At 35.5% G+C, this 26,867-nt stretch overlaps 1 protein-coding gene across 2 annotated transcripts; it reads left to right on the top strand.

The window, feature by feature from the left end:
- On the top strand, nt 1-26,542 carry LOC141637682 (protein REDUCED CHLOROPLAST COVERAGE 2). Of its 2 annotated transcripts, XM_074447141.1 has the most exons (24): nt 46-570; nt 966-1,027; nt 1,306-1,398; nt 12,325-12,397; nt 13,268-13,507; nt 15,119-15,183; nt 15,292-15,423; nt 15,509-15,550; nt 15,817-16,329; nt 16,443-16,600; nt 17,105-17,609; nt 18,282-18,344; nt 18,425-18,526; nt 19,653-19,973; nt 20,112-20,204; nt 20,284-20,385; nt 20,464-20,568; nt 21,229-21,362; nt 21,983-22,166; nt 22,243-22,374; nt 22,493-22,605; nt 23,615-23,696; nt 24,086-25,947; nt 26,042-26,542. In XM_074447141.1, exons 1-23 carry the CDS (start codon nt 501-503, stop codon nt 25,940-25,942), a joined length of 5,241 nt encoding a protein of 1,746 aa, XP_074303242.1. In that variant the 5' UTR covers nt 46-500; the 3' UTR covers nt 25,943-25,947; nt 26,042-26,542. The 2 variants fall into 2 exon arrangements, with proteins under 2 accessions (XP_074303241.1, XP_074303242.1); XM_074447140.1 differs by having other exon boundaries at nt 1-570; nt 24,086-26,542.
- Nucleotides 26,543-26,867: the final 325 nt, after the last annotated feature.

The following is a 26,867-nucleotide window of genomic DNA, read 5'->3' as shown; positions in this document are numbered from 1 at the left end:
ATCGGTTTAGGAAGAAAAGCCCAAAAAAATGAATGGCCTATAATAGTCTCTTACCTTTTCATTCTTTCTTAAATTTTGTTGGTATACAATTCTAAATAAAACAGGACACCCTCATACTTGAAGGAGATTAGGAGAGTCTCGTATTTTTCTTTAGCTCTCTCACCTTATCCTATCCTCCATGCACTTCCCTCTATAACTCTCTTTTTATTCTATTCCTTATTCCTTATAACTTCATCTTTACACACTATGGAATACACTATTACATACACCTACTACATGGTCTTGTACTAAAAATACCTCATTCTTCCTGTAGTTCTTATCTGTTATTACTAGTTACTCGAGTGCGATAAAATATAGCTTCGTCAACAGAATATATTCCTTCAGTCCACAATTTGTATATCCGAGTGTCCAATTCAGCATATTTGTATATCGGTTGATAATTCCAGAGAATTTGTATATTAAGAAATTAAAAGTATAAATAAACGTATAAATAAACATCTATGGCTCCAAAGGCGGGAAAGGCAAAACAAAACAAGGTGAAAGGGGAGAAGAAGAAGAAGGAAGAAAAAGGTATCTTGTATTTACTTTTGTCAAGTGTTATGGCCTCAACATACATACTATACTGAAACTCGATATCATATTCATATACATATGTATTTTAAAATTGAACCAAGGTAGTAAAATAACGTGAGAACATGTTATTTTTACGAATAACGAGTTTAGTTACTCAATAATAAAGATTTCATTTATTGGGTTGACACAATTGTACGTGGAAGGCATGTAAATATTGAAATTGTGGTTAGTATGTACAAACTCATGTACCGACTACAATGAATTTAGTACGGCGAAATAGAAGGCTAAAGTAATAAATTGGTAACAATATGTAACGAACAAATGATGCCAAAGGAGTTTTGTTTTGGTTATTAGATAACGACTTTATCTTAATTTCGAACTATATTTTGCAGTTTTGCCTACGGTAATTGAGTTGAGTGTCGATACACCCAACGATTCTCGTGTTACTCTTAAGGTATTTCTTCTTTTCATCCTCCGATATGTACAATGTACAATATGTACGCTGGCAGAGCACGAAACTTTCAATATGGATACAAACCGACTAGTCTTTTATTAGAGAAAATTTAAATTGGTTAAATGGTTTATTAAAAAAATAAGTGTATCTAATTACTTAAATAAAAAGCATGTATAGTAAATGAAAAAGATATGCACGTAAGAAATGAAATTGCATGTAAAAGAAATAGAAAAAGATATTGGATTTGGATTTGGTAAGTTGACATATAAGTGGTGCAGGGGATATCCACTGATAAGATTTTGGATGTGAGAAAGCTGTTAGCAGTTCATATTGAGACATGTCATTTGACATCTTATTCTCTCTCTCATGAGGTAAGTACCTCTTCATGTACTTTTTAGTATCATAAATGTAAACTAAGTGTTCGTCTTCTGTTTTCGTACTTGTTTCTACTTTCTTGGGATTGGATTGACTAACATTGCATACTACTGTATCATTATATAATGATTGGTATGTATAACGAACTCTCTTTTATCACAAAATCTAGTTATAAACGGCACATATCCGTATATAACTAAAGACGGGTCAAATAGTTTAAAAGTTGTGACATTTTTGGCCCCACCATCCCATTTGTTGCTTGTTCTATTAGAAAAATACAATACCACGTTCCTAATAGAACAAGCAACAAATGGGGTGGTGGGGCCAAAAATGTCACAACTTTCAAACTATTTGACCCGTCTTTAGCTATAGACGGATATATCCGTCTATAACAAGACTAGCTGCTCTTTTATTGTTTTTGAGAAGGAGTATTTTAATCAAAGACAAACATAGGACATAATTATTGGAAATATTAATTATTTCATTAATAACTAAAGTCATAGTACAAATATTTAAAAATGTGTGAACCACTTCATTCTAGTATGTTCATTGTTGTGCATCTTCCCTCGCCAAAATTGAACGTGTTAAAATTGTAATAGTTAAATTGATGTTTGTAGACTTGTAGCTAAACTGATTTTGATTTTTTAACCCAATTCTCCCATGTTAGAGTATGTGACAATTTTAGCTACAAACATCATTGTCATTGCTGAATGAGCTAATGACATAAAAAGGGTCTTTGTAGAATTGTAGCTCCAATCAATTCATTCATCATTGTGAAATATGTCACCCCACATTCAACCACCGAATAAAAAAGATGGATTGATGAGTGATAAATAGATGATTAATTAAATAAGTTTTAAGACAAATTCTCATTGAAGACGGGCAATATTCGTCACAAGTTGAATACGGATAGTGTCCCTCTCACAATATGCAAGTGGCACTATCTATGGGGTGCTCCATTTTTCCCTCACTTGCCCTTCCACTTGCCTTATTGTGAAAGGGACACTATCTGTCTTCCGCTTGTGACGGACAATATTCGTCACATGCAAGACGCTTTGATGTTTCAAAGTCTAGAAATTGATAAGAGTATATATATATATATAAAAAAAAAAAAAAAAAAAACTATTTTTATATCACGATATAAGGACGGACCGAATTGTCATACCATGGTTTGAGTGTAACACTCCCATTTATCCAAGAGCTTTAATCATTCCTAGATAAAAGAAGTTGTTACCATCTCGGATTGCCCGAGTTAGTGAATAACAAAGTAAATCAAACCACAATACTTTAAATAAATAAATGTTTAGCGGCCTTATTATAATTTATTTAACCAAACAACTGGATAGAAATTATTAAATACAGTCTCGCAGTGAAAATAAAATAAGTGAAATATCTAAATAAATATCTAAGTGAGCTAGACTTCTATACGGTCCATTGCCATCCATCTCACTCCCAAGCTCCCAATCAGCTATTCTCTAGTACCTGTCCGTCAATCTGCTCCCCAATAATTGATTCATCACAGGTGTTTACATAATACACTGTCAACCAAATGGTTGAGTAGGAATATCTAAACAACATGAATATAATACAAATACAAATAATAATAGCAATCAAAATATGCAAATGCTTAACAACCAATTCACATCTCCGAGACACCATTCATCCTGCCAATCTCTGGACCGGGGTATTCACATGCTATCCACCAGCGACTTGCCAATCCCTGGACCGGGGTATTCACATGCTATCCACCAGCGACTAAGCCTGAGGCCTTCCAATACTCATTCAACCATTTCAACAATATGAATATATGCAACATGAATACTCAACAATGAATTAATAATAACAATTCACATCACTAATCATCCAGCAATTAATGTCCATTCTCCAAATAATATCCATATGACAAGCTTGGTAGCTAGCACGGACACTCCTCCTAATCGGCGTTCCCGTGTCGGACACTCGTAAAGCCGTGTCTAACTTTCATCTTTTATTTGGACACGTGTCCATGGTATTTTGAGCCGTGTCCATGGTATTTGGACACACCTTCAAATGGAATCAAGTTGAATTTAAGGTAAATGACGTGAATTGCTATATGGTTGAATTTGGTGGGGAAATAAGTTGAATTGGGGGTAAATGATGTTCTTTAGACTAGTATTAAGATGCCAAAATAGATTGATTATAAGTTGGTTTTTGGTTTTTGGTTTTGGAAATGAGAATGAGTTATAATTAACGTTAAGTTTTACCTTCACTTATTTAAATTTAATATTTAATACTTTTTCAAAAATAAAATCGCACATAAATAACTATAAAATATATATTTTATTAAATTTAAATGACGTGTCCCGTGTTCCGTGTCCTAAATTTCATGGGATGCCGTGTCGTGTGTCCGTGTCGTGTCAGTGTCCGTGTCCGTTTTGGTGCTACCTAGATGACAAGTAACACAAATCATATTCTAGTTGAGTAGATAACCTACCTTTGTAGCTAAAATCCAATTACGCAGTCCAAGAATAAATCAAAAATACTCCACTTCAAATCCGTCACCTAAGACAAAATTATAATTTAATTATATTAATCTTACCGTAGCTCATTTATTAATTAATTACGATTCATTATTATTATTTATAAAATTTACGAAACAAAACTCGTCTTAAAAAATTTACACAACCCACAAACACCCACGAAATCACCCTCTTACCCGTGTCCCAAACCACGGTCAAAACAACCCCGACACAAGACCTAAACCCGTAAGTCTCACCGGGTTAGCCACCCACCACCACAGTGAGCCTAGTCATCCACCACGACCTCCGTCGAGCCCAACCACTAGACCATAAACCCACGCCCTATGACCCACCTGTACGGACAAACCCAACAACAACTCATATTCATCGTGTAAAAATCCCACAACCACAACCAACACAAGGACTCACACCTCCACTGGCCACCACCATAGCCACCACTGACTCACAACGGTTCCAGTGGTGGTGTCCAAACTCCCTCGAAGCAACCACGACGGCCACGGCAGCCGTCTTAAGACGGTTTCAAACAAAACACCAATAATCCCCTGTTTCGCGTTTTCCGGCCACCACAACCACCAAGATCCAACCTTTAACCCTCCAACCACCACCACAAGGGTCGACGCCACCATCCATGACCAACCAACCCCAACCTAGATCACGACGGTCAACGAAAAGAGTTCAAATCCCTGTTTTAATTAAACGACAACACCACGGCCTAACCACAAAAACCACCCAATTAACCACCCTAGGTCAGTTGTCGACGGTCACATAAGGGTCAGGCAAAGTCACGGTGGTCCAAGCTAGCCTATGGTCGAAGTCACGGTCCCTTGGGTTGCGTGTATGATGGTGCACGGTGGTTTTAAACACGATACAAGGCAATATAAACTTTAACTGAATAAATTATGAGACGGTCTTACCTTTTGTCGATTATTTGAATAAGCTAGGGTAAGGTCTCCTCTTCTCTATTTATATTTGGTAGAAAGACGATTAGGAAATTCTATTATTATTATTACTACAACTACTACTACTACTATTATTATATTATTATATCACTATTATTATTATTATTATTATTATTATTATTATTATTATTATTATTATTATTATTATTATTATTATTATTATTATTAGGGTAAATTGATAACTTATACCTTCTATAAGACACTTTTTCAAATTTTATACCTAGAATAAATTTTCTTCAAAACTTATACCAACGATCTCTATTTCTTTTATATTTAATACCAAATCTCTATAATTGACCATTTTACCCTTATTATTATCCTATCAACACCTATTCCTAACCCATTAGTCCCCTTTAATTTCCTTAATTACCAGAATAGTCTAATTCTACCATGGATCACCTCGTCCCATCACTACAACACCACCACTGTGGTATCGGCAACACCACATCGCTACCACCCTATCCCGCCCTCCATCACCGTTAGAATCAAACATCTTAGTACACTCCACCACCACTGGTATCGGCAACAAAGACATCCGTCTTATCGCAACTCCATCACAACTTAAACGACGACCATCTTCCATTACCACTATACCGCCACTCATAATCACCACCTTCGTCAACCACAACCACCATCGACCACCTTGCCTTACACCACACCTTATAAAACCAACAAAATAATTAAAAATAAAAATAAGGAGAAGGTTATTAAACTTGAAATGGTTACCAAATTCACACATTCTCATTTTCATATGAAACGAACAAACCACTATACCGGTCTTACCAGATACGTAATTGTAGTCCTCTTTAAATGATTATTTGATTGTGGTGGTGGTGAATTAGAGAATGGCCTAGAAAGAGGATATGAGAAATCGTCTCAATTAAATTAGGGGAACTTGATTTTGGCGGATTAAGGTGATGACATGGCAGAGTGGTCTTGTGGTGTGGTCTTGTAGTCTAGAGACAGGTTGGAGGCAACAATTTCGTGGTGATGGAGGGTGGGATAGGCTTGTGGTGGTGCTGTAGCGGCGACACCGATGAGGGAAGTGGAGGTTTGTGGTGACTGGTGAGTATGGCGTTATTATTGTTGGGAAAGGGGATGATGGGTTGGTTAATGGAATTAGAAATGGTCAAATAGGTGGTAATAGGTTATTAGTAGGGGTAAAATGGTCAGTTTCAGAGATTTGGTATTAAGTATATAAAAAATAAAGATCTTTGGTATAAGTTTTGAAGAAAAATTATTCTAGGTATCAAATTTGAAAAAGTGTGTTATAGAAGGTATAAGTTATCAATTTACCCTTATTATTATTATTACTACTACTATTAGCCAAGTAATATTATTAGTACAATACATTTTTTTAACTTCTTATCATAATTAAAATATGTGCAAATAATATGATACTATATTCTAATGCTAACATTTATTTACCACGAATCTAATTATATAAATTTTCAAAAAAAAATTATGTTACTTTTTTGCTAAATGAGATGTATAAGTTTTTATATAAAAATTATAAACATCAGTTGGACATAATATAAAAAATATATATATCATACCGTGAAGATAATGATATAAACTCTTAAGAGCTCTCCAAGACATTGCTTAAGAGACTCAGAAGGTTTTGGGTTGGTATTTAGGTTCTAAGGATGCCTTCTATTTATAATCATATGATCACCCACCTTATGCTAAACTTTCGACGTGGGATAATTCTAATATTTACCACACCAACATATTTTTCAATGTGGGACAAATAACATACTTAGAAATACACCATCTTTTTCGCACATAATTCGACATCTAACCCGGGTTAATAATAATGAGCAAATACTATACTCTCTCCATTCAAGACCAAATACAACATTCCTTTTTTTACACTATTCATGAACGAATAAAATCTCTACGATTCCTTGCAATATGTAAGACAAAATATGGTCATGTGGGATTTTATTTGATTTACCTATAAAGTACAATGAGAATATCAAATTTTTAAATTTTTGGGATATTCTCTCGTGTACCCCCGAACTTTTTCGTTTTCTATGGTGTATCCCTCTTTTTTCGCAAAAAAACTTTGACCGACAATAATTCTCTGTTACGAGTTCAGAAAACGGTTATTTTTTTTTTCAAACCAATTATCTCGTCAAGGCCTTCAATTTGAAAAAAATTCGCCGTTTTTTGAACTCGTAGCCAGTAGTTATGGTTGGTCAAACATTTTTTAACGAATAAACTTTGACCGACCATAATTCCCGTCTACGAGTTGAGACGTCGGTGAATTTTTTTCAAACGGAAGACCTCTTAAAGACTGTCAATTTGGAAAAAAAGTTTATCGTATTGTGAACTTGTAGCCCAGAGTTATTGACAGTCAATTTTTTTTGCATGAAAAAAGTGGTATATCATAGAAAATGAAAAAGTTGAGGGGTACACGAGAGAATATCCCTAAATTTTTTATAATGTAAACTTAAAAATATTTACGTTGTAATTTGTGTCTTGGCAAGTGTGTAAATGAAAATGTTGTATTTGGTCTTGAATGGAAGGAGTACTATTTATTAATATTCGTACGTTTGTTTTTAATTTTTTTTATCATAATTTAAAATATATGCAAATAATATGATACTATATTCTAATGCTAGCATTTCTTATACCAAGAATCTATTATAATATAATTTTCATAATTTTTTTATAATACTTTTTTTTGGCAAATGAAATGTATAAGTTTTTATATAAAGATTATAAACATCACTTGAATATAATACATACTATAGAAAATATATATATATATATATATAAATATATATATATATATATATATATATATATATATATATATATATATATCATACTGTGAAGATAATGATATAAACTCTTAAGAACTCTCCAAAACAATACTTAAGAGACTCAAAATATTTTTGGTTGGTATATAAGTTCCAATGATGACCCCTATATATAATCATAGAATTATCCACCTTATGTTAATCTTTCGATGTGGGACAATTCTATAATTTATACGTATTATAATCCCTACACTAACATTGTTTTTCAATGTGGGACATATAACATATTAAGAAGTATACCATCTTTAATATGTGCAAATCATATGAAATCTATACTCTAATGAAAACATGTTTTGCCACGAATCTAACTATATTATCTTCATAATTTTTATAACGACATTTTTTTGCCAAATGATATGTCAAAGTTTTTATATAAAAATTAGAAACTTCTCATGAATATAAAATAGAAAATATAGATATTATAATAATTAAAAGATTCTCCACTTTATTTTTTATGCGGAAAAAATTATTTATGAAACTTTCCTAAATTAATTTTTGATGATGTGGACGCTCTAGCATCGCTCGAAAAAACTCTCTTTTATGTATATACTAGATTTAATGCCCGTGCGATGCACGGGTCTGTTTGTAGTGTTCTAAAATATACTCTGTAGTAATTGTAAAATGTTAAAGTATATTTCTAATTATAATGGGTTCTTAATTTTCAAGTACACATTTTACTCGTTGTTTTTTTTGGGTGCACACACATTTTACTCATTGTAAAATATCAAAGGTTACTCTAAATTATAATAAGCTGTTTATTTATTTTCACAATATACCCCTCTCATCTCCCTTGTCTCTTCTATCATCTCTCTTCCCTTTACTACTATGCCCACATCCACCTCATTATTACTTTTTCCAACCCAATAAATACTCAGTTTAGTACCTCTATACAAAATAGGTTCATTGATAAAGAACATTAAATAATCATCAATTTAATCTCTAAATACTTTCTTTACAAAAAAACTCGCTAGGTTGATCTCGTTACGTTTATCTCATACTTGTGGTATTCATTATAAGGAGTTTAGGTTTTTTCGATGCACCGGCTGGTTAAATAAACACCATAATTCGTCGTATAATAATAACAATTGTTGTAGAATTAATATAAATTTCTTCTGTTAAACGTATATTCAATTTTTTCAAACTCGTCTCTTCGTCAATGTATCAATTTTCCATGAAATAAAAGTGTTAAACTACAATGAAGCTAGGATTGATATGGTCTAATTGCATGGCTGATGTGGGATTATGGTCTAAGTGCTTGGCTAGCAGTGAACATGCTAGAGCATTTGTTTATGGAGCATATACGTTAATACTCCCTCTTATATTCACTATACTTTCCCCTATTTTTTTAAAATGGATTATTCAGGTTTTCTTCCAACTTTTACTCTTATTTTATTTACTCATCACTCCTATCACCAAACCCCACCCAACTCTTTTACTCATATTTTATTATTTTCCTTAATATTTTGGCCCCACAATTCTCTATTTCTCTTATTTTATTCATATGTCTCTCCTTATCACCCCCACTCAACCCTTTTACTCGTATTTTATTCATTTCCTTAAATCTCGTGTCCACAAACAAAGCGAAGATTATAGTGAATAGGAGGTCGTATTTTATTCCTTTCCTTAAATCCCGTGTCCACAAACAAAGGGAAGATTATAGTGAATATGAGGGAGTATATTTGTTTTCTTGTATGTTTGTTTGCATGTAGGAATAGATTGTACGGAGTAGTGTTTACGGCCTATCAATTTTTTATATCATATTGAGAGTGAGCAATTTGTTAAAAAAAAGTAGAAAAAAAAGTGAATTAACAAAACAAAACTCAATAATATACGTGGTTTAACCCTACCCCCTAAACATAGAAATCCAATTTGTTAAAAAACCATCCCCAAATTAACAGCCCATCCTTTCCCAAACCAATTATCCCCAATTCAACGTCATTATCTCCAAATCATTATCAAACAAATCAACCCATATTATCACCACAAATTCTCTCCCAGATCATCACTACCACCAAAATCCTCCATTCATCTTCAACTCTTTCCTTAATCAATTTGTTCCCCTCCAATCTGCTCGATCACGGATCATCACCGACGCTGTTCATCATTAAATGGAGTAGGCGATTATATAGCTCATCTATGAAACAAAAATCATAATAGATCCTTACTGAAATAAAAATTGAACTCGAAAAAAAAAGTGCATGAAGGGTTTGATTCTTTGTAGCCAAGTATGATGGAAAAAAAAATTAAACAAAGTAATGATGAAGTAAAATTAGACGTAAAACAAACTATAAATTAGATATCGATTATCGCCATTATTAAAAGCTATTAAAAATACGCTAACCTTTAGCTTTAGTTGTAATTATTGTGTGAGGCGACATGTCTTATTCTATACTTTTTGTTAGCATGAAAATCTATTTCTAAATATCAATAAAGTTTAATATTGCTAAGCATTAGACAAATTAATATAGACAAAGGATTACTCGCTAAGCATTATAAACAAAAAGAACCAACAATACAAATCATAAATATCTTCCTACAAACAATTCATCAACGTAGCATATGATTTATTTGTATCATTGGACATTAGTGGTTACCTTTACTTCGTATTTGTGTAGAATACCATGCAATACACACCCAATTACTCCATACTAATCAACGCAATTGTATAAGCTGCAAAAAAGAAAAAAAAAAACAATTTAATATAATCTATAGTCACCAGGTAAAAAAAAAAAGCAAATCAACATCAACATCCATATATCCATATATCAATACTAAAAAGACCAATACAACATGTACACAATTAAAATTATGTGACCAAGAAAATCATAAAAGAGCAATGTATATATAGCTTTCCTATCTTTTGCTACCGAGCTGTTTGAAACCTAGCTAAATTCTATTTGTTTTCTTATTGTATTGATTTATATTGTTTATGATGAACTAATTAATATCTTTAGTTGGTTTTCAAGTATAGTTTATTTATAATTCCTACAATGATAGAATTTCTTCTTTCTCAGAGTCATGACGTACGCTTACTACCGAACTCTTTACTATTGGTCGAAAGTCTTTCGTAAAAACTGGACTCTCTATAATCGCTCGAAAAAAGCTTCCTTTAATAATATAGATAGATAGATATAGATATAGATTATTATTATTATTATTATTATTATTATTATTATTATTATTATTATTATTATTATTATTAGCCAAGTAATACACGGGCCATACACGGCCAGTGGTAATTCCGACTCAACGTTTATTTATTATTTTATTCTATTATTCCGTTTTACTCACTTTTATTAATTATAGACGTCATAATTAATCCATTAAAATGCAATTATAAATGCTACCAAAATACGGGTATTACAATCTTCCCCCCTTAAATAGAATTTCGTCCCGAAGTTCACTCAAAGTACTCAAAAAAAAAAAAAACAAATAATCTCCAACTGGCCAAATAAAATTCGAACCACAACACATTATCAAATCGTTAAAACACACTCTAATTATTAAACTTTCCATCCAAAATGCAATAAAATGCGAGGTGTTACATTGAGATCCTTATTTTTACTTCTGAAATTTTTCCTCTAGCTTCTATTAGAATTGTTTTCGATTTTACATATCTTTTGTAAGTGTCGTTTGCCGTTTCATTAATGAATTAATATTTTCTTTAATAAACGAATAAATACGGCCTTTAAGGCTACATAAAAAAAATCTATTTTACTCCAAAAATAACTACTTCTAGATTAAGATCTATGCATATAAATATATATCCCATAGGACTGTATATAATAATAAATAACTAATGAGTTTTTGTTTCTCAAGTTTCATTTTTTAATAGTGTTTTTCAAAAGCTAGTAATATCAAAGTGGTACTTCTATTTTTAAGATCAAAATAATAGTTGTTGAGCTTTTAAGAAATTATTTTTTAACTTTTGTGTAGTTGTGTCATGTGTGTATGGCGTATTTGTGTATTTTGGTAGAGAAACACCTTAAGTTAGACTAAACATATTCTATTAAATGATTAATGAATGCTTTGTACACTCGAAAAATATATAGACTTTAGTTTGCAAGGCATTTCAGGTTGCTTATTGATCAAAATTTTAGCTATTTTCTTTTTCTGCAAATGTTTGACAAATACTTTATTTAAACAAATAAGTTACCTGAAATGAAATGCTACTTATCTTAGGTATTATTTAATTTTAGGTAGCTTATTTGGGTAAATAGATACTTGTCAAACACGTACAGAAAAATAGGTAACCTGAAATTTCTCTCAAAAAAGCTACTTTAGTCAAAACAGGGGCCTGAAATGCATATTGCCAAACAGAGTATAAACCTCTATTTTTAGAGTCTGGAATCTCCATTTCACTTTCGTGTCTCATCTTGTGCCCCACTATTTTAATCTTCTAACACCTCATTTTTTTATAATATCTAGATACTAATTTTTAATGTTTAATATTTGTGTACTTATATATCAATTAGAGAGATAGTGAGACACAAAATAAAATACGAAAATGGAACAAAAGATACCAAAAGTCCTTTTTGACTTGTTGTCAACATTTTTTTGATTAGGAAAAAAAAGATTTTTGTCACATAATTGACTTTTAAGTAACATTTTATTAGGTACGGGGACAAAAGTTGAAAGACACGGTCGAAATTGCCTCACTGAAGCCATGCCATCTCACCATCACCGAAGGTAAGAGAAATTGACCATCCATGCCACACAAATGTTTTTCTTTTTAAAAAAAAATGTATAGGGTGATGTTATGACATAATACAACCATTTTTATGACATACTCCCTACCATTTAAACCAAAGATTACATTTGACTTTTTATCACTATTCATGATTGTATAGAATCTTTGGTATTATTAGTAAATGTTTAAGAGAAAACATAGTCATGCGAGATCTTGTTTGATTCATCGTCATGAATGCTATAAGAATATCAAGTTTTTATAATTTTTAATAATGTGTAGCTAAAGATATTCACGTTGCAAAATGCGTCTCGGCAAGCGTAATAAAGTCAAATGTAACCTTTAGTTTGGATGAGAGGAAGTAATATTTATGAATGGAAATTAGTATAGTTATTAAAATGAAAAGGTTATCGATATTTTTCCTAAAAATAAAAATTTTGCTAATAATTTTGCTCGAGTGAGTCATAAAATAGGAAATAACTAAACTTGGGTAAAACTATTTTTACTGAAAAAAAGAGAGAAATTAGCTTTAAATTAATCATAATAATGAGAAGTAAAATTTTAATCAATTGAGTCGGGTTCCTCTAGACAAGTCATTTTGGTGTGAAATAATAAGTAAAATTTCTCCTTTAAATAATAACACTTAACTGAAATATTGTAGATTTGTAATTAAATTTGACATTTTAACCATAAAATAGTCATAAAAATCTGTCTTATTTATTTTAACGAAATTGACCGTCACAAATAAGAATTTGCCGTAATCAAAAGTCGACTCCAACGTGTTTAGTAACGGTGTTCCCCTACCTAGTGAACAACTGAACATGGGTAACACTAACGCCTGAATAATTAGTTAATATCCGGTTAACATGCAGAGGACTACACGGAAGACGCGGCCGTGTCGCACATCCGCCGCCTCCTCGACCTGGTGGCGTGCACCACCGCTTTCGGCTCCAAACCTCGCAAAGAACCGGACGCTGTCGAATCGGAGAATGCGAAAAAACAGGCGGCTGCTGCGGCGGCGGAGAAAGGGGAAGTGAACATGTGTCCGCCGCCGCGGTTAGGGCAGTTTTACGACTTCTTCTCTTTCTCTCACCTCACTCCTCCCATTCATTGTTAGTTCTCTTTCTCCTTTATTTCCTTTTGCTGTTTTTGATTTTACCTGAGACTCGACATCTCATTTTCTATTGCTTTGTCTCATACTTTCTCTTCAGGCCGTTTCGCAATGAGGCTAGTATTTACTTTATTTTTGTCCGTTCGTTATTTGCGGTCCCACATATTTCTCAGCTTGCATTTTCCGTCAACTGTTATTACCATCTTAATTCTTGTACCGAGAGTTTGAACCTTATCACGAGATAAAGGAGAGCAGCTGAAATTTTGGAGAAATTGTTCTAGAAATTACAGAAAAGATAATATGTTTTGAAAAGACATTTGCGGAATGTAAGAGTTATGAGATCGGAGGGTGGAAATTTGCGGAATTAATCTTATATGTCAAAATTTGCTTGAAAGGAGAATGACTGGTTGCCAATACTATGCTCAAATTCATGTTACTTGAGTTAGTTTGTTATTCGATCTCCACAAATCCTTGTATATGAATAAGACCTGTCTAACTTTATGATTATGGTAGATAAAAGTCACATCACTATTGAAAAATTATTCCCTTTTGCTTGTAATCTCACGCGTCTAATCATAGGCGTAATGGCCATGCCGTCTTGTTGGAGATTTCCTAATGAGTCATTCATGCGGAGATGGTGGGAGAGTGATTTGTTGGGTAGAAACCATTTTTGAGGCAGCTAAAACATAAGCAAGAGAATGGCTGAAAGGGGAAATTCAATTTTTTCAGGGAAAACTTTTTAATTTTATAACACATTTTGGATAGAAAGATGCATCTTTCAGGAGTATAAATTGCTAAATGGGCATTATTAAAAAGGTTTGTTGATAAATGTTGGGTGATTAGAGCCTCGAAGGTTGTGATCTTGCATTTGGGAGACCAAATAAGAACTACTTTGTATAATGTATGAACCACTCTATACAAGCTAGAGTGACGAGGATGTATGTAGAACGTGGTATGTCATAACAATAAGATTTCCTTTGTAACAACATAAACTATGTTATGTTCGCTATAATTTGTGTGTTGTGTATTGCTTAAATTCACGTGTTTACCCGGTGCTTTGTTGACTTGGAGTTTGGGATGGGGAGAGGAGGAAGTGTGATGGCATTGTCGGCTTGCTGATAGAAGCACACCTTCACCTACCAATCTATGTAAAATGTGTTGTTCAAGACTACACTTCTTTAAAATAAGCAATTCTAAAGTGGAGGGAATAGGTAATCTTGTATAATGAGGCATGTAACTTTTAAGTTTTGAACGTTAACACATTATTACTTGATGTCAGAGAGCAGTTTACGGGTATATGCTCAACACCATTCAATCCTTTTGATCCTCCATGCTTTTTTCCCTGTGTTGACGATGTTTCATTTTTCAACCACAGTACCATTTAGGACTTGTAATTTGTGAAATTCTGCTTAAAATTTGAACCACACTCACAAAGAGGAGAGGGAATCTGCTTAATACGTCCAAAGGAGATTCCTTTCCTAAACTAGTTAGTATGAGGTAGAGGAACTCAGTTTATAGTGATCAGCTCTCTTCATCTTTCAATCTGAGATACTCACATGTAGGAGCTACTTTAACATAATTATAATCGTGCTTTTACCGATCTCCCTCGCAGATATTAGAAGATCTCATCGCCCATTCCTTGAGGACAAAACAGAAGATGACTTTTTCCAAATTGATGTAATCGTATTTCAAGCAATTATTTTGTATTTGATGCAAATTTTCAACTTTTTGTACGTCTACATTGGAAGTTTTCGCTTAGCCTAATTTTGTCATGTGCATCTGAAGGTTCGTGTTTGTAGCGGAAAGCCTACCACGATTGTCGCTTCACGAGAAGGATTCTATCCATCAGGACGACGGTCACTGCTTTGTCACTCACTGGTTGCCTTGTTGCAGCAACTAAGTCGTGTGTTCGATACGGTATTGTGTACACACTTCTCATACCAGTACTGCAAGATCATTACTGTTAGATTACTAAGTTAGTTTCCCTTTCTACCATGTACAGGCATACAAGGCACTCATGAAAGGCTTTACAGAACATAACAAGGTACATTGCAGTGCATATCCTTGCCAGAGCCACACGTTGAGTTAGGTGTATGTATAGTTAATAGTACGACGGATCCATGTGTAGTGATATGGGGTCACACTGTCACAGGACATCGATAACAGTTTTTATAAGTTTTTGTGCAACCACCCAATTCTAGTATTATAAAATTAAAAATATAAAACTTTATTTAGTAACTACTTAATTTTCAATGTGCTAATGTAAAAAAATTTAGCCGGCCCGCCACTGATTCTTATTTTTCATTTCAGTTTGGAAACCTTCCTTATGGATTTCGGGCAAATACATGGGTTGTCCCTCCAGTGGTTGCTGATAACCCGGCTGTTTTCCAACCTCTTCCCGTAGAAGATGAGAATTGGGGAGGAAATGGAGGTGGTCAAGGAGGAAACAGAAAGCACGAGGATAGGCAGTGGTCAAAGGAGTTTGCAATATTGGCAGCTATGCCATGCAAAACTCCGGAGGAGAGGCAGATACGAGACCGTAAAGCATTCATCCTCCATAGTTTATTTGTCGACGTTTCAGTCTTTAAAGCAGTAGCTGCTATCAAGCATATCATTCAAAGCAACCCGAGCTCTCCTCTTGTTCCTTCCCATGAGGAACAAGTAGGGGATTTGCTAATAAGGGTGACAAAAGACATACCTGATGCTAGCCAAAAATTGGACTGCAAGAATGATGGTAGCCAAGTTCTTGGATTACCCCAAGAGGAGCTTGCCAGTAGAAATTTATTCAAGGGAATAACTGCTGACGAGAGTGTAACTGTTCATGTAAGTAATTTGATTAGTTGCCTTTCATATGTGTCTGTTACTATGGTTCACTCGAGCATTCATTCTATTTGCTCAAAGTATGACTTATCTGTGCTCAACTTTTAACATGCCAGGATACGCCCACTCTGGCTGTTGTGGTCGTTAGGCATTGTGGCTATACAGCTGTCGTGAAAGCTTCAACTACGGTAAACTGGGAAGAAAACCCTATTCCCCAAGACATTGAAATTGAGGACCAGCCTGATGGTGGTGCCAACGCCTTGAATGTAAATAGGTCTGTCATCAGTGTCTTTTGAGAATTGAATACTCCCTTGATCACCTCCGAGCTTTCTTCTTTCATTTTGGGATGAATATATTTGAACTTCGCACTAAAATCTTTCTTTTTTGTATGTTATTTTTGTCATTGTGATTTGTTATCATATTTGAACTTCCTGCTTGGAATCATTCACCACCTTGCATTGCTGACAAATAGTGATGATATCCTGATTAATGTCATGTTGAGACACGACTTATGCAGATAAATGTATGATCTTGTTATTTTTAGTTCACTGAAAGAATTTTACATATATTAATTTTAATAGCCATTAAGTTTACTAATCTAAAGGAGCACCACATTGTGAAATAAGTTGAATCCAAATTATATTTCATGCGCCTTAATTCTAGTCCCTAAAGACGCATGGTGTTTATAGGTGGTTGGAGGGATTTTAACTTTCCTCAGTGATACATCTATCATCTATGCTTTAGCAACTAATTAGATTATGCACTTGGATTTTGACAGTTTGAGGATGCTGTTGCACAAGTCACTTTCTCCATCCATACCTTCTACCCAGCGACTGCAGAGTGCGGACATGGACGAATTACGTTCTGGTAGATCTCTGGTGAGAACAGTGATGACAGAGAGTCTGTCGAAGTTAGAGGGTGAAAGTAATAAACCGGTGAAGTTCATAAGGTGGGAGCTTGGGGCTTGTTGGGTGCAACATTTGCAAAATCAGACTTCTGGGAAAGGAGAATCCAAGAAGGCCGAAGAGGCTAAGGTTGAGCCTGCTGTAAAAGGTCTTGGGAAGCAAGGTGGTTTGTTGAAGGACATAAAGAAGAGAATTGATGAAAAGAACAGCAAAAACGAGCATGGTAAAGAGATTCATGACATGGATAAGAAATCAGAGGCTATTGATCCAAAGGAGGTAGAGAAACAGGCTGCAGAGAAGGAAAGCCTGTGGAGGAAATTGATATCTGAAGCAGCTTATGTACGGCTAAAAGAATCAGAGACTGGTCTTCATTTGAAGGTGATAAGCCCATATAGAATTCATCAGGTCATCTGGTTTAGCTTCTTTGCGTGACGTCATATGTTAGCATAATTCTTTCTGTTCTTGATTCGGAAAGAAACCATTTTAATCCATTGTATCAGTATGCTAAAATCTGAATTCTCCATGGGACACTTAGACAACATATCCCAGTGCCTCAATGAAAATTGGCTTGATAGTTTCATAGAGTGATTCTTACCCACAAAAAAAGAAGCAAATCCAATTTAGTTTCAGAAAACTTCAGTGTTACTTTAACAGAATCTCAGGTGGTGTTACGTACTCATCATTAGCCAACAGGATTTAGTTTCAGAAAACTTTAGTGTTACTTTAACATATCCCAGGTGTTATTGCCTACTCATCATTAGCTAACAGGAAAATTTTTCTTTACTTATCATTTTATTATTCTCAAAACTACTCCCTATATCTAGAGGGTAGCAAATGCCATTTGTCATTACAGTGACACTAAAATGTTTCCATGTTTAGTGAGCTATTTTGCTTAATTCCATTATATTGCTATAGCAAGAATTCTGAGTTTTTGGCTCCTTTGGAAAAGGAAGCTAATAGGACACTCAGTTATGGTTAAATTACATTGGTTAACATTCTGCAAGGGTCTAATGTTATTGATATCTACTGAAGTTCATAATTCACTCACAGGCACCCGATGAACTAATTGAGATGGCCCATGATTACTATACTGATACTGCCCTTCCGAAGCTGGTTGGTCTCTATATCTTGGTGGTTCTATTTTGCATTGATGGAACTTTTATGATATGAAATTTGACTACAAATTGGTTTAGGTGGCAGATTTTGGCTCTCTAGAACTTTCTCCTGTTGACGGAAGGACACTAACAGATTTCATGCATACAAGGGGTTTGCGAATGTGCTCCTTAGGACGAGTTGTAAGTTTTTCTTTCTCCAGACTCTCTTCTCTCATCTATGTAGGAAAGCTATGTTTTCCCCTCCTTTCTCTTCTCATATGCAACCAATTGTTAGAAGTTCTCTGTATAAACAAACATACCAGTACCACTCAATTGGTTGGTGGGAGCTGTTATCAACTTCAGTGGTATAAATCCATGACACTATTCCCACAAGATTTTGTGTTTTATATGTAAATTCATTTAGGGCACTAGCAAACTGACTAGTTTTTGTAAGCCACCTAAGGGAAAATGACTGGAAATTTTGGAAGCACTCATTCTGTCCCAGTTATACAGTTATACAGCTATACCATTCACATGTGACTTTAATGGTACATTGATGTTAACTTTGACTATTACTACTTCACAGCATACACTAACTACAATTTTTTAAGCTGATAATATGAAGAAAGAATTCTGACAAACCAATAGACATATTTTAGATTGTAGTTTGTGTATATTTGGAGAAACTAATGATCATTCTTGTAACTTTGGCCACAAAAGTTAAATGGGACAATAAATATGAGTATGGAGGTATTATGTATCAGCGTTTTTTTTTTCCCTCATAGATGTTGTGGATTACGACTATGGGTTTACTAAAGACTGCAATTAGACATTTTCTTTTTCCTGTTCTTTACCCCTAAACCTTTCCACATTTAAGTAACTAAATACACAACGATGTTGGAACTCGAGGGAAAAATGATGGGTTCTATTGGCTGAGGCTAGAACAGTAGAACCTGGAACTTCTAGGTCGCAATAATGGCTTCTTTACCACTCTCAAGTCTCAATAATATGCGTCTAATGATAGGAAAGTTAAAGCTCAGGGGGCCAACCCTCCTCAGTAACTCTAAGATTTGCCACTTAGCGTGTGAGGCATCAAATCTTAAAATTACTGACAGTTACATCAAAACTTAAAATTTCTGACGGTCAAAGTTGTGTAATGTTCCATCGATGAAATGGTGTACTAGTTTTTTTTTTTTTTTTGTTAAATTGTTATTATTATTTCCCTAACCTCTTTCGTTTGCACATTGTTCGTTCTTTAATTCTCTATGCTAGTAAATGATCAGTAAACTGTCCCGATCTATCTCTAATTACTATACCACTTTTTCAGGTCGAACTTGCAGACAAGCTCCCACATGTGCAGTCACTATGTGTGCATGAAATGATTGTTCGTGCCTACAAGCATGTTCTGCAAGCTGTCGTTGCAGCTGTTACTGATGTAACTAATTTGGCCAATGCTATAGCAGCATGCCTAAATGTATTGCTGGGATCACCATGTTCAAAGAATGCCGATGAAGAGACTGTTAATGATGATAAATTAAAACAGAAATGGGTGGAAACATTTCTTTATAAAAGGTTTGGCTGGCAATGGAACAAAGAAAGCTGTGAAGACTTTCGGAAGTTTGCCATTCTCCGAGGGCTCTGCCACAAGGTTCAGCAGTTTTTGACTCTTCCATATTGTTATTTCTAACCATCTAACAATACCCCAGTGCCTCAAGGGCCCCTCCAAATGATGGAGTAGAGGGGTTGGATGTACGCAGTCTGACAACTTTTCGAGTCATTTTTACAGGTTGGACTTGAGCTTGTTCCAAGAGACTATGATGTGGACAGTGAGTGTCCATTTAGGAAGTCAGACATCATAAGTATGGTTCCAGTGTATAAGGTATAGTGAGGGGCTAAAAACTGTTTAAACTGAGTACAAAATACAGTCTTTTGTTTTAATTATGAGCTTGATTTCACAGCATGTTGCTTGTTCCTCTGCCGATGGGCGTACACTATTAGAATCCTCAAAAACTTCCTTGGACAAAGGCAAACTGGAAGATGCTGTCAACTATGGGACTAAGGTTTGAGGCGTTCTTTTTCCAATTGATGTCTTATTTTTAAATTTGTTGTTAACATCAGTTACCTTCTTAAATGTGAAGGCACTGTCCAAACTTGTGTCGGTATGTGGTCCCTACCATCGTATGACAGCCGGAGCATATAGTCTTCTTGCTGTCGTCCTCTACCATACTGGAGATTTCAATCAGGTATCACTTCTGTTAGACTGAAGCAAAATTGTCAGATTTCTGAAAGTCATTTGGAAAGAGGTGAAGTCTATTGCACTTGAATGGTGTATTGCATGTTAGAGAAACTAGTGTAAATACAGTAGACTAACTAAAGACAACAGTATATGGTTTGTCATCTCAACAAAACTGCACAATTTCTGATCTTCTGCCATTTGAGTACCTCGGTCCTTTTATGATTACTTTTGCATTAAAGATGGTGGGTATTTTGGTGGAGATGCTTACCAATTAGAATTCATTTTATTTTTGCGTGTATAAAGAACTTATAAATACTTCATATTGTGCTAAATTCGTCTTCTGTACGATTGAGTGAATTTTCTCAAAATTCTAGCACCACTTCGATTAACTTCATAGTTGATAGCTTTTTTTTTTTTTTTTTTTTTTTTTCGTTTTCTCCCTTTTCTTGTATGTGTATGGCAGGCCACTAGGGCGATTTTGATGCTGACAAGTTTCAAACCCAGGTCATGAGTACCAATACTCAACAACTTGAATCCTCTAAGCTAGCTGACGTGCGCATAGTTGATAGTCTTCATCTGCTTAATTGTGAGAGTTGGTGGATACCTCTTTGGCACTTAATTCACAATTTGATATTGACTTGCATCAATTTTCACGATCCCTTTTTAGGCTACAATTTACCAGCAAAAAGCATTGGACATCAATGAAAGAGAACTTGGACTTGACCATCCTGACACAATGAAAAGTTACGGGGATCTGGCAGTTTTCTACTATCGTCTTCAGCATACAGAACTGGCCCTGAAGTAAGCCTTGTGTCTTATCTTAAATTATGCTTCTACTATTGTTTTCCACATATAAGCCTCTAGTCCCCTACAGCAAACACTTATCTTTGTAGGGGGATGAAGATTCTAACCTAGAACTTACTAGGTACAGCTTTGATAGGATTTTGAAACATCAGAAGTTTCTATATGAAATGCTAGTTGGTTGGTTTACAAACTAGTTGGGGGGGGGGGGGGGGGGGGGGTGTTACTGAATCTCTCTCCGACACTTGATCACAAATTTTGTTATTTTCATTGAGATAATAATCCACACAACATCTACAAATGTTTGTCAAAATTCAAAGAACACATAAGAATTGAACAATATTCAACCTCTTTTAAATAAAGATCGTTAATTAAATAAGAAGCTTATGCATACCCTCAATTATAACGTTTTTCTTGATACGGGATCATTGTATCCTTCAAAACCTTGATAACTAGGTCGTGATGCAATGTCCCGGTCCATTTTTAATATCATGCCTTCTATAGCACAATTGACGCAGCTTTAGCTCATGTTGTAGTCCGCTTTCTAGGGTAGTACGGTGTTATAAATTGGTTCTAGCATTTTGATAATGTACCTGATGGACATCATTTTGCTGACAAAGGTATGTGAACCGTGCCCTGTATCTACTGCATCTAACCTGTGGTCCTTCGCATCCAAACACTGCTGCTACCTACATAAATGTGGCGATGATGGAAGAAGGTTTAGGAAATGCTCATGTTGCGCTAAGATACCTTCACGAAGCTCTGAAATGCAATCAAAGACTACTTGGAGCTGATCATATTCAGGTCATCTCTCGTCCTATACCCTTTCCACTCTATTAATATATTCATATTCAACTCAATCTGTGGTTTTCTCATGCAGACTGCAGCCAGCTATCATGCCATTGCAATTGCTCTGTCATTGATGGAAGCTTATTCCTTGAGTGTTCAGCATGAGCAAACTACTCTGCAAATACTGCAGGCAAAACTTGGTCCAGAAGATCTGAGAACTCAGGTGAAGTTATTTTATTATCTTACAAAAACACTTTTAAAGTGAAAATAATTCTTATATTAGTTAGATGTTTTCAACACTGGGAAACCATCAAGTCTCGGTTCTGAACTATTGTATGTAGGACGCGGCTGCCTGGCTTGAGTATTTTGAATCTAAAGCTGTAGAACAGCAAGAAGCTGCACGTAATGGATCTCCAAAGCCAGATGCGTCTATTTCCAGTAAAGGCCACTTGAGGTATTCAAATTGATGTAGTAGTCACGAATTTCAGTGATAACTTCTAAAAATAGCGTGTTCATATTTACATTGGGACTTGCTTCTGAAAGTCACTGCTTATTTGTTACCCGTTTATTTCATGTTGCAAGTTATGCATAGTCCTGGGCGCCTTCTTGTTTGTCGGTTGTCTACTTGACTATTACTTTTTAATCTAAGAATTACTTCCAACTTCCAAGGTTCTTAATGTGTAGAGCCTCAGAGATTTCCCTTTTTTGTCCCATTTACAGATACTATTGAACATTGGCTTCGCCAATGATCACTTGAACAATGTACGATCATAATGGGGTAAAAATCATAGATCTTATAAAAAAGCATATCAAAGCCTATGTGACTTTTACATGACCATTATGTCGGAAATTTTAGTGTTAACAAGGCAAGTCTACACACATGATTTATGATATTTGTAGCAAGGAGTTGGGGAGTGATACTATAATAGTATTATCAATGTATTGTATTAGTATACCAAGGAACTAAGGAAGTGAAATGTAAGTAAGGTATCTAATAAATATTATATACTGTATAAGGTACACATACAAATAAATGTATGCTTTGACTGGGATTGTGTATACGGGTGATATGGATGCAAAAACAACATGGTTTGGGTGTGTAAATGTTTCACAAAGAAACAGCACTTCTATAGTGCACTTTCAACTAGTTCATATCATTCGTAGAAATTATCCTGGCCGAATCAAAAGTTGTCTATAAATACATAATGTTTGTGTAAAGAGAGAACAAAAATTCAGAGTGATTCTTGCTTTTATTCTTGTAAAAATTAACAGCAATTTTTATATGCATGTTGATAAAATCTCCTTACACCATTAGTAAAATCAAATTAAGAAAGCAACTTAATTTGATTGTTCTTTTTTGTATCTCAAACGCCATATTGTGTAACCCGGTTGTTTCAAGAGGAAAGTAAATGTTATATTAGTGTTTCTACTGTTCCTCTAATCCTTGTATTTTTGTTTTGCAGTGTATCAGATCTTCTGGACTATATTACCCCGGAAGAAGAACTAAGAGCAAGAGAAGCCCAAAGAAAACAAGCTCGTGCAAAGGTAATGACATCCTCGTTTTTGTCGAAGGTTTTTTTTTGGTGTGTACATCTCTGTATGAAAAATTTCCATATCCAATGGAGCCAAAACTCGCTATTTTTAGTAATGGATTATGCTAGAATAAGACAAACTGATTCATTAAACTGGTTGTGCCTCTTTTTCTATTGTGAAGTAGTAATCTTTCCATGCCATTCTCGACGCAATTACATGGGATCATTGGAAAACAGCCTTGATGGCTTGTTAGCTCTCTTAAGATAGGGGTGCATACATTTGACCTCCCATACACCACCATTTGTGGGAACCCTTGAGACATAGTGTAATGTTGCTGTACAAGTGTACAACTCTCTTAAGATTGAATCTGATCATGAAATATATAATTGGTGCATGAGCAGATCAAGAGCAAAATAAGCCAAACCGGGGAAATAGTTGCCGAGGATCCCCCCAATGAAGAAGTTTTATCACCCGACTATCAAACTGAGAACATCAGAGAGAAAGAAATCAAATCAAAACCTAACATCCCTGAACCTGTGAAAGAGATAGAAAGCAGTCCTGGTGTTCAGATAGTCACCTCACAAAATGGTGATATAACCCAGGATGACATTTCTGATGAAGGATGGCAAGAAGCTGTTTCTAAGGGCCGTTCGACCTTAGCCCGCAAGACGTCTACTTCACGGAAACCTGGACTAGCAAAACTTAATACAAATTTTGCTGACCAACAACAATCTAGACTTCGAGGAAAAGGCGCAAAGTTTACATCCCCAAAAAAGGGACCACATGAACCGATTGTTTCTAATACGTCGGCACCCACAAAGAAGTTTGCTAAGAGTGCGAGTTTTAGTCAAAAGCAGACGTCAGCTGCTGTGAGTGAGAAACCGGCAAACCCCAAGTCAGCACCAGCTAGCCCGGCTTCTGTTGAGCCAGTTCCGAAGTCAGCTTCCCTTGCAAGTTCAAAACTTCTCTCATATAAAGAGGTCGCTCTAGCTCCACCTGGGACAATTGTGAAGGCCGTTGTGGAGCAATCAATTAAGGACAGCAATCATAATCTGGATACTGTGGCTGAAGAGAAAGTGGTTTTACAGGGTTTGGATAAAGAAAAGGGTCAGGAACCTGTAAGGGAAGAGCAAAAAAGAGAAGATGACTTAGACAAGGCCGACTCCAGTCAAGTAAAGACTAGCACAAGCCAGATCATTGATAATGTGGTCAAAACAAGTGTCGATGAGGTGGCTGTAAATGGGGAGACCAAAAATCTCGGGGTCCAGAAATCAGAGGCAGATAATTCGAAAGATGTTCTTTCGAGTAATCAAATATCGGAAGTAGGCTCTGACAACTGTACTTTAACTTCAACTTTGTCAGACTCTCAGTCTGTTTCAACTGGAGTTGATACTGAAGCCCCTGAAGAAGGCAGTGAGTTGCCTTCGCCACCAGGGGAGAAACAAGAAGTATCGGAATCCGGGAAAGAAACAACCAAGAAACTTTCTGCAGCTGCTCCTCCTTATAACCCATCGCCAGTACCAGTCTTTGGGTCTATACCAGTGCAAGGTTTCAAGGACCATGCTGGAATTCTACCGCCACCAGTCAATGTCGCTCCTTTAATTTCAGTCAATCCTGTCCGTAGATCGCCCCATCAATCGGCGACAACCAGGGTACCATATGGCCCACGTCTGTCAGGAGCTTACAATAGGCCTGGAAACCGAGGGACACGTGTGAAACCTGGGTTTTACAATGGAGAACATGTTGGGGATGCCCAATATTTTAACCTGCCCGGGATTATGAACCCTCATGCTATTGAGTTTGTGCCAGGTCAACCGTGGCTCCCAAATGGTTACCCGGTATCTCCAAATGGTGGGCCAATGCCTCTGAATACTTATGCTGTGGCTCCGAATAGTGTAGCCATGCCACCTAGTAATTACACACCCTCACTAAATGGAATTCCAGAGGCAAATGGATTTCCACCATCTCCAAATGGAGGAAACAATGATGCGGATGTGGCTGAAGAGAAAATGACGGAAACTTCAGTAGAAATAGCAACTAATTCCCCAAATGAAGACGGACAAGAAGCAAATCCCGATGATGTAAATGAGAACACTGAGACTGAAGAGTCTGCCGTCACTGTAGCAGCTTCAGTTGATACTGTTAATCAAGTTGTTGAAGAAGCTGACAACAATGATGCTGTTGTAGAGGAAAAACCTGCTAAATGTTGGGGAGATTACAGTGACAGTGAAGTCGAGGCCGTTGAGGTTACTAGCTAAATGAGGTATATTATTTTACAGGACCATTTGAACAATGGGGGCCCAATTATTTGTCAGTGTCGTTACCATTAACTGTTTCACTGTGGGATACTGTTGAAGGTTGTCACCATACATTTCAAGGAAGAGAAGCGTTAGTTTGGAACCTCGGCGAAATTTTTTGGTTGATTATTTTAAAACCATATGGAAGGTAATTTGTAGCTTTCCGCAGGGCCGTCAAAATCATTGAGACGACCCTGGTTTCTTGTAAAATCCGGCCACCGTATTTGAGCAGCAGTTGCTGAAGTCTAACAAGTGATGATAGAAGCGAACTTGGAGTTGAGATCGATCTTGGTTTGTGGTGAACACATCATCCAACAGCTGTGCTCTGAGTTTGTAATTGCATCGCAAGGTTAATCACTTAATCAGTTGAAACACTTGAAAGGGTATTCGACCTTGCCATAATCATGTTTGTTCATAGGATTATTATTTCATCTAATTTTTGGTGTGCAGTACTTTGTTCTTAACTGTGGTGTTATGGTAAGTACTTGGTAGAAATCGAGAGAGATGGATTGTATTTTTAATAACATTCTTGCATTAATTTTTACTTCTTTTTTCAGCTTACTTGCATGCTCACAATTGATGAATCTTATATCAGATAGCGATATTTATACAACTAAGTTGTAACTTGTAACTCTATTATTGTACGAGTAATAGAGAGTACAACAACAACAACAATACACTGATCGTATAGGCTCTAAAGGCATAGTCTCAGACCATAAATAACCCCCTCAAGATCTCTTTAGATCATAAATAACCTTCCTCAGATTGTTCTTTGGAGAGACTTAACTTGAGAGTAGACCTGTTAAACGGGTCGAACGGGCGGGTTATAGGTTTGGTCATTTTGGATTCGGGTAAAATACAGGTCGGGCCTATTTCGAGTTTGAAA

The sequence above is a fragment of the Silene latifolia genome, unplaced genomic scaffold, assembly GCF_048544455.1.
Source record: "Silene latifolia isolate original U9 population unplaced genomic scaffold, ASM4854445v1 scaffold_132, whole genome shotgun sequence".
Lineage (NCBI taxonomy): Eukaryota > Viridiplantae > Streptophyta > Magnoliopsida > Caryophyllales > Caryophyllaceae > Silene > Silene latifolia.
This window is presented reverse-complemented; position numbering and strand designations above follow the sequence as displayed.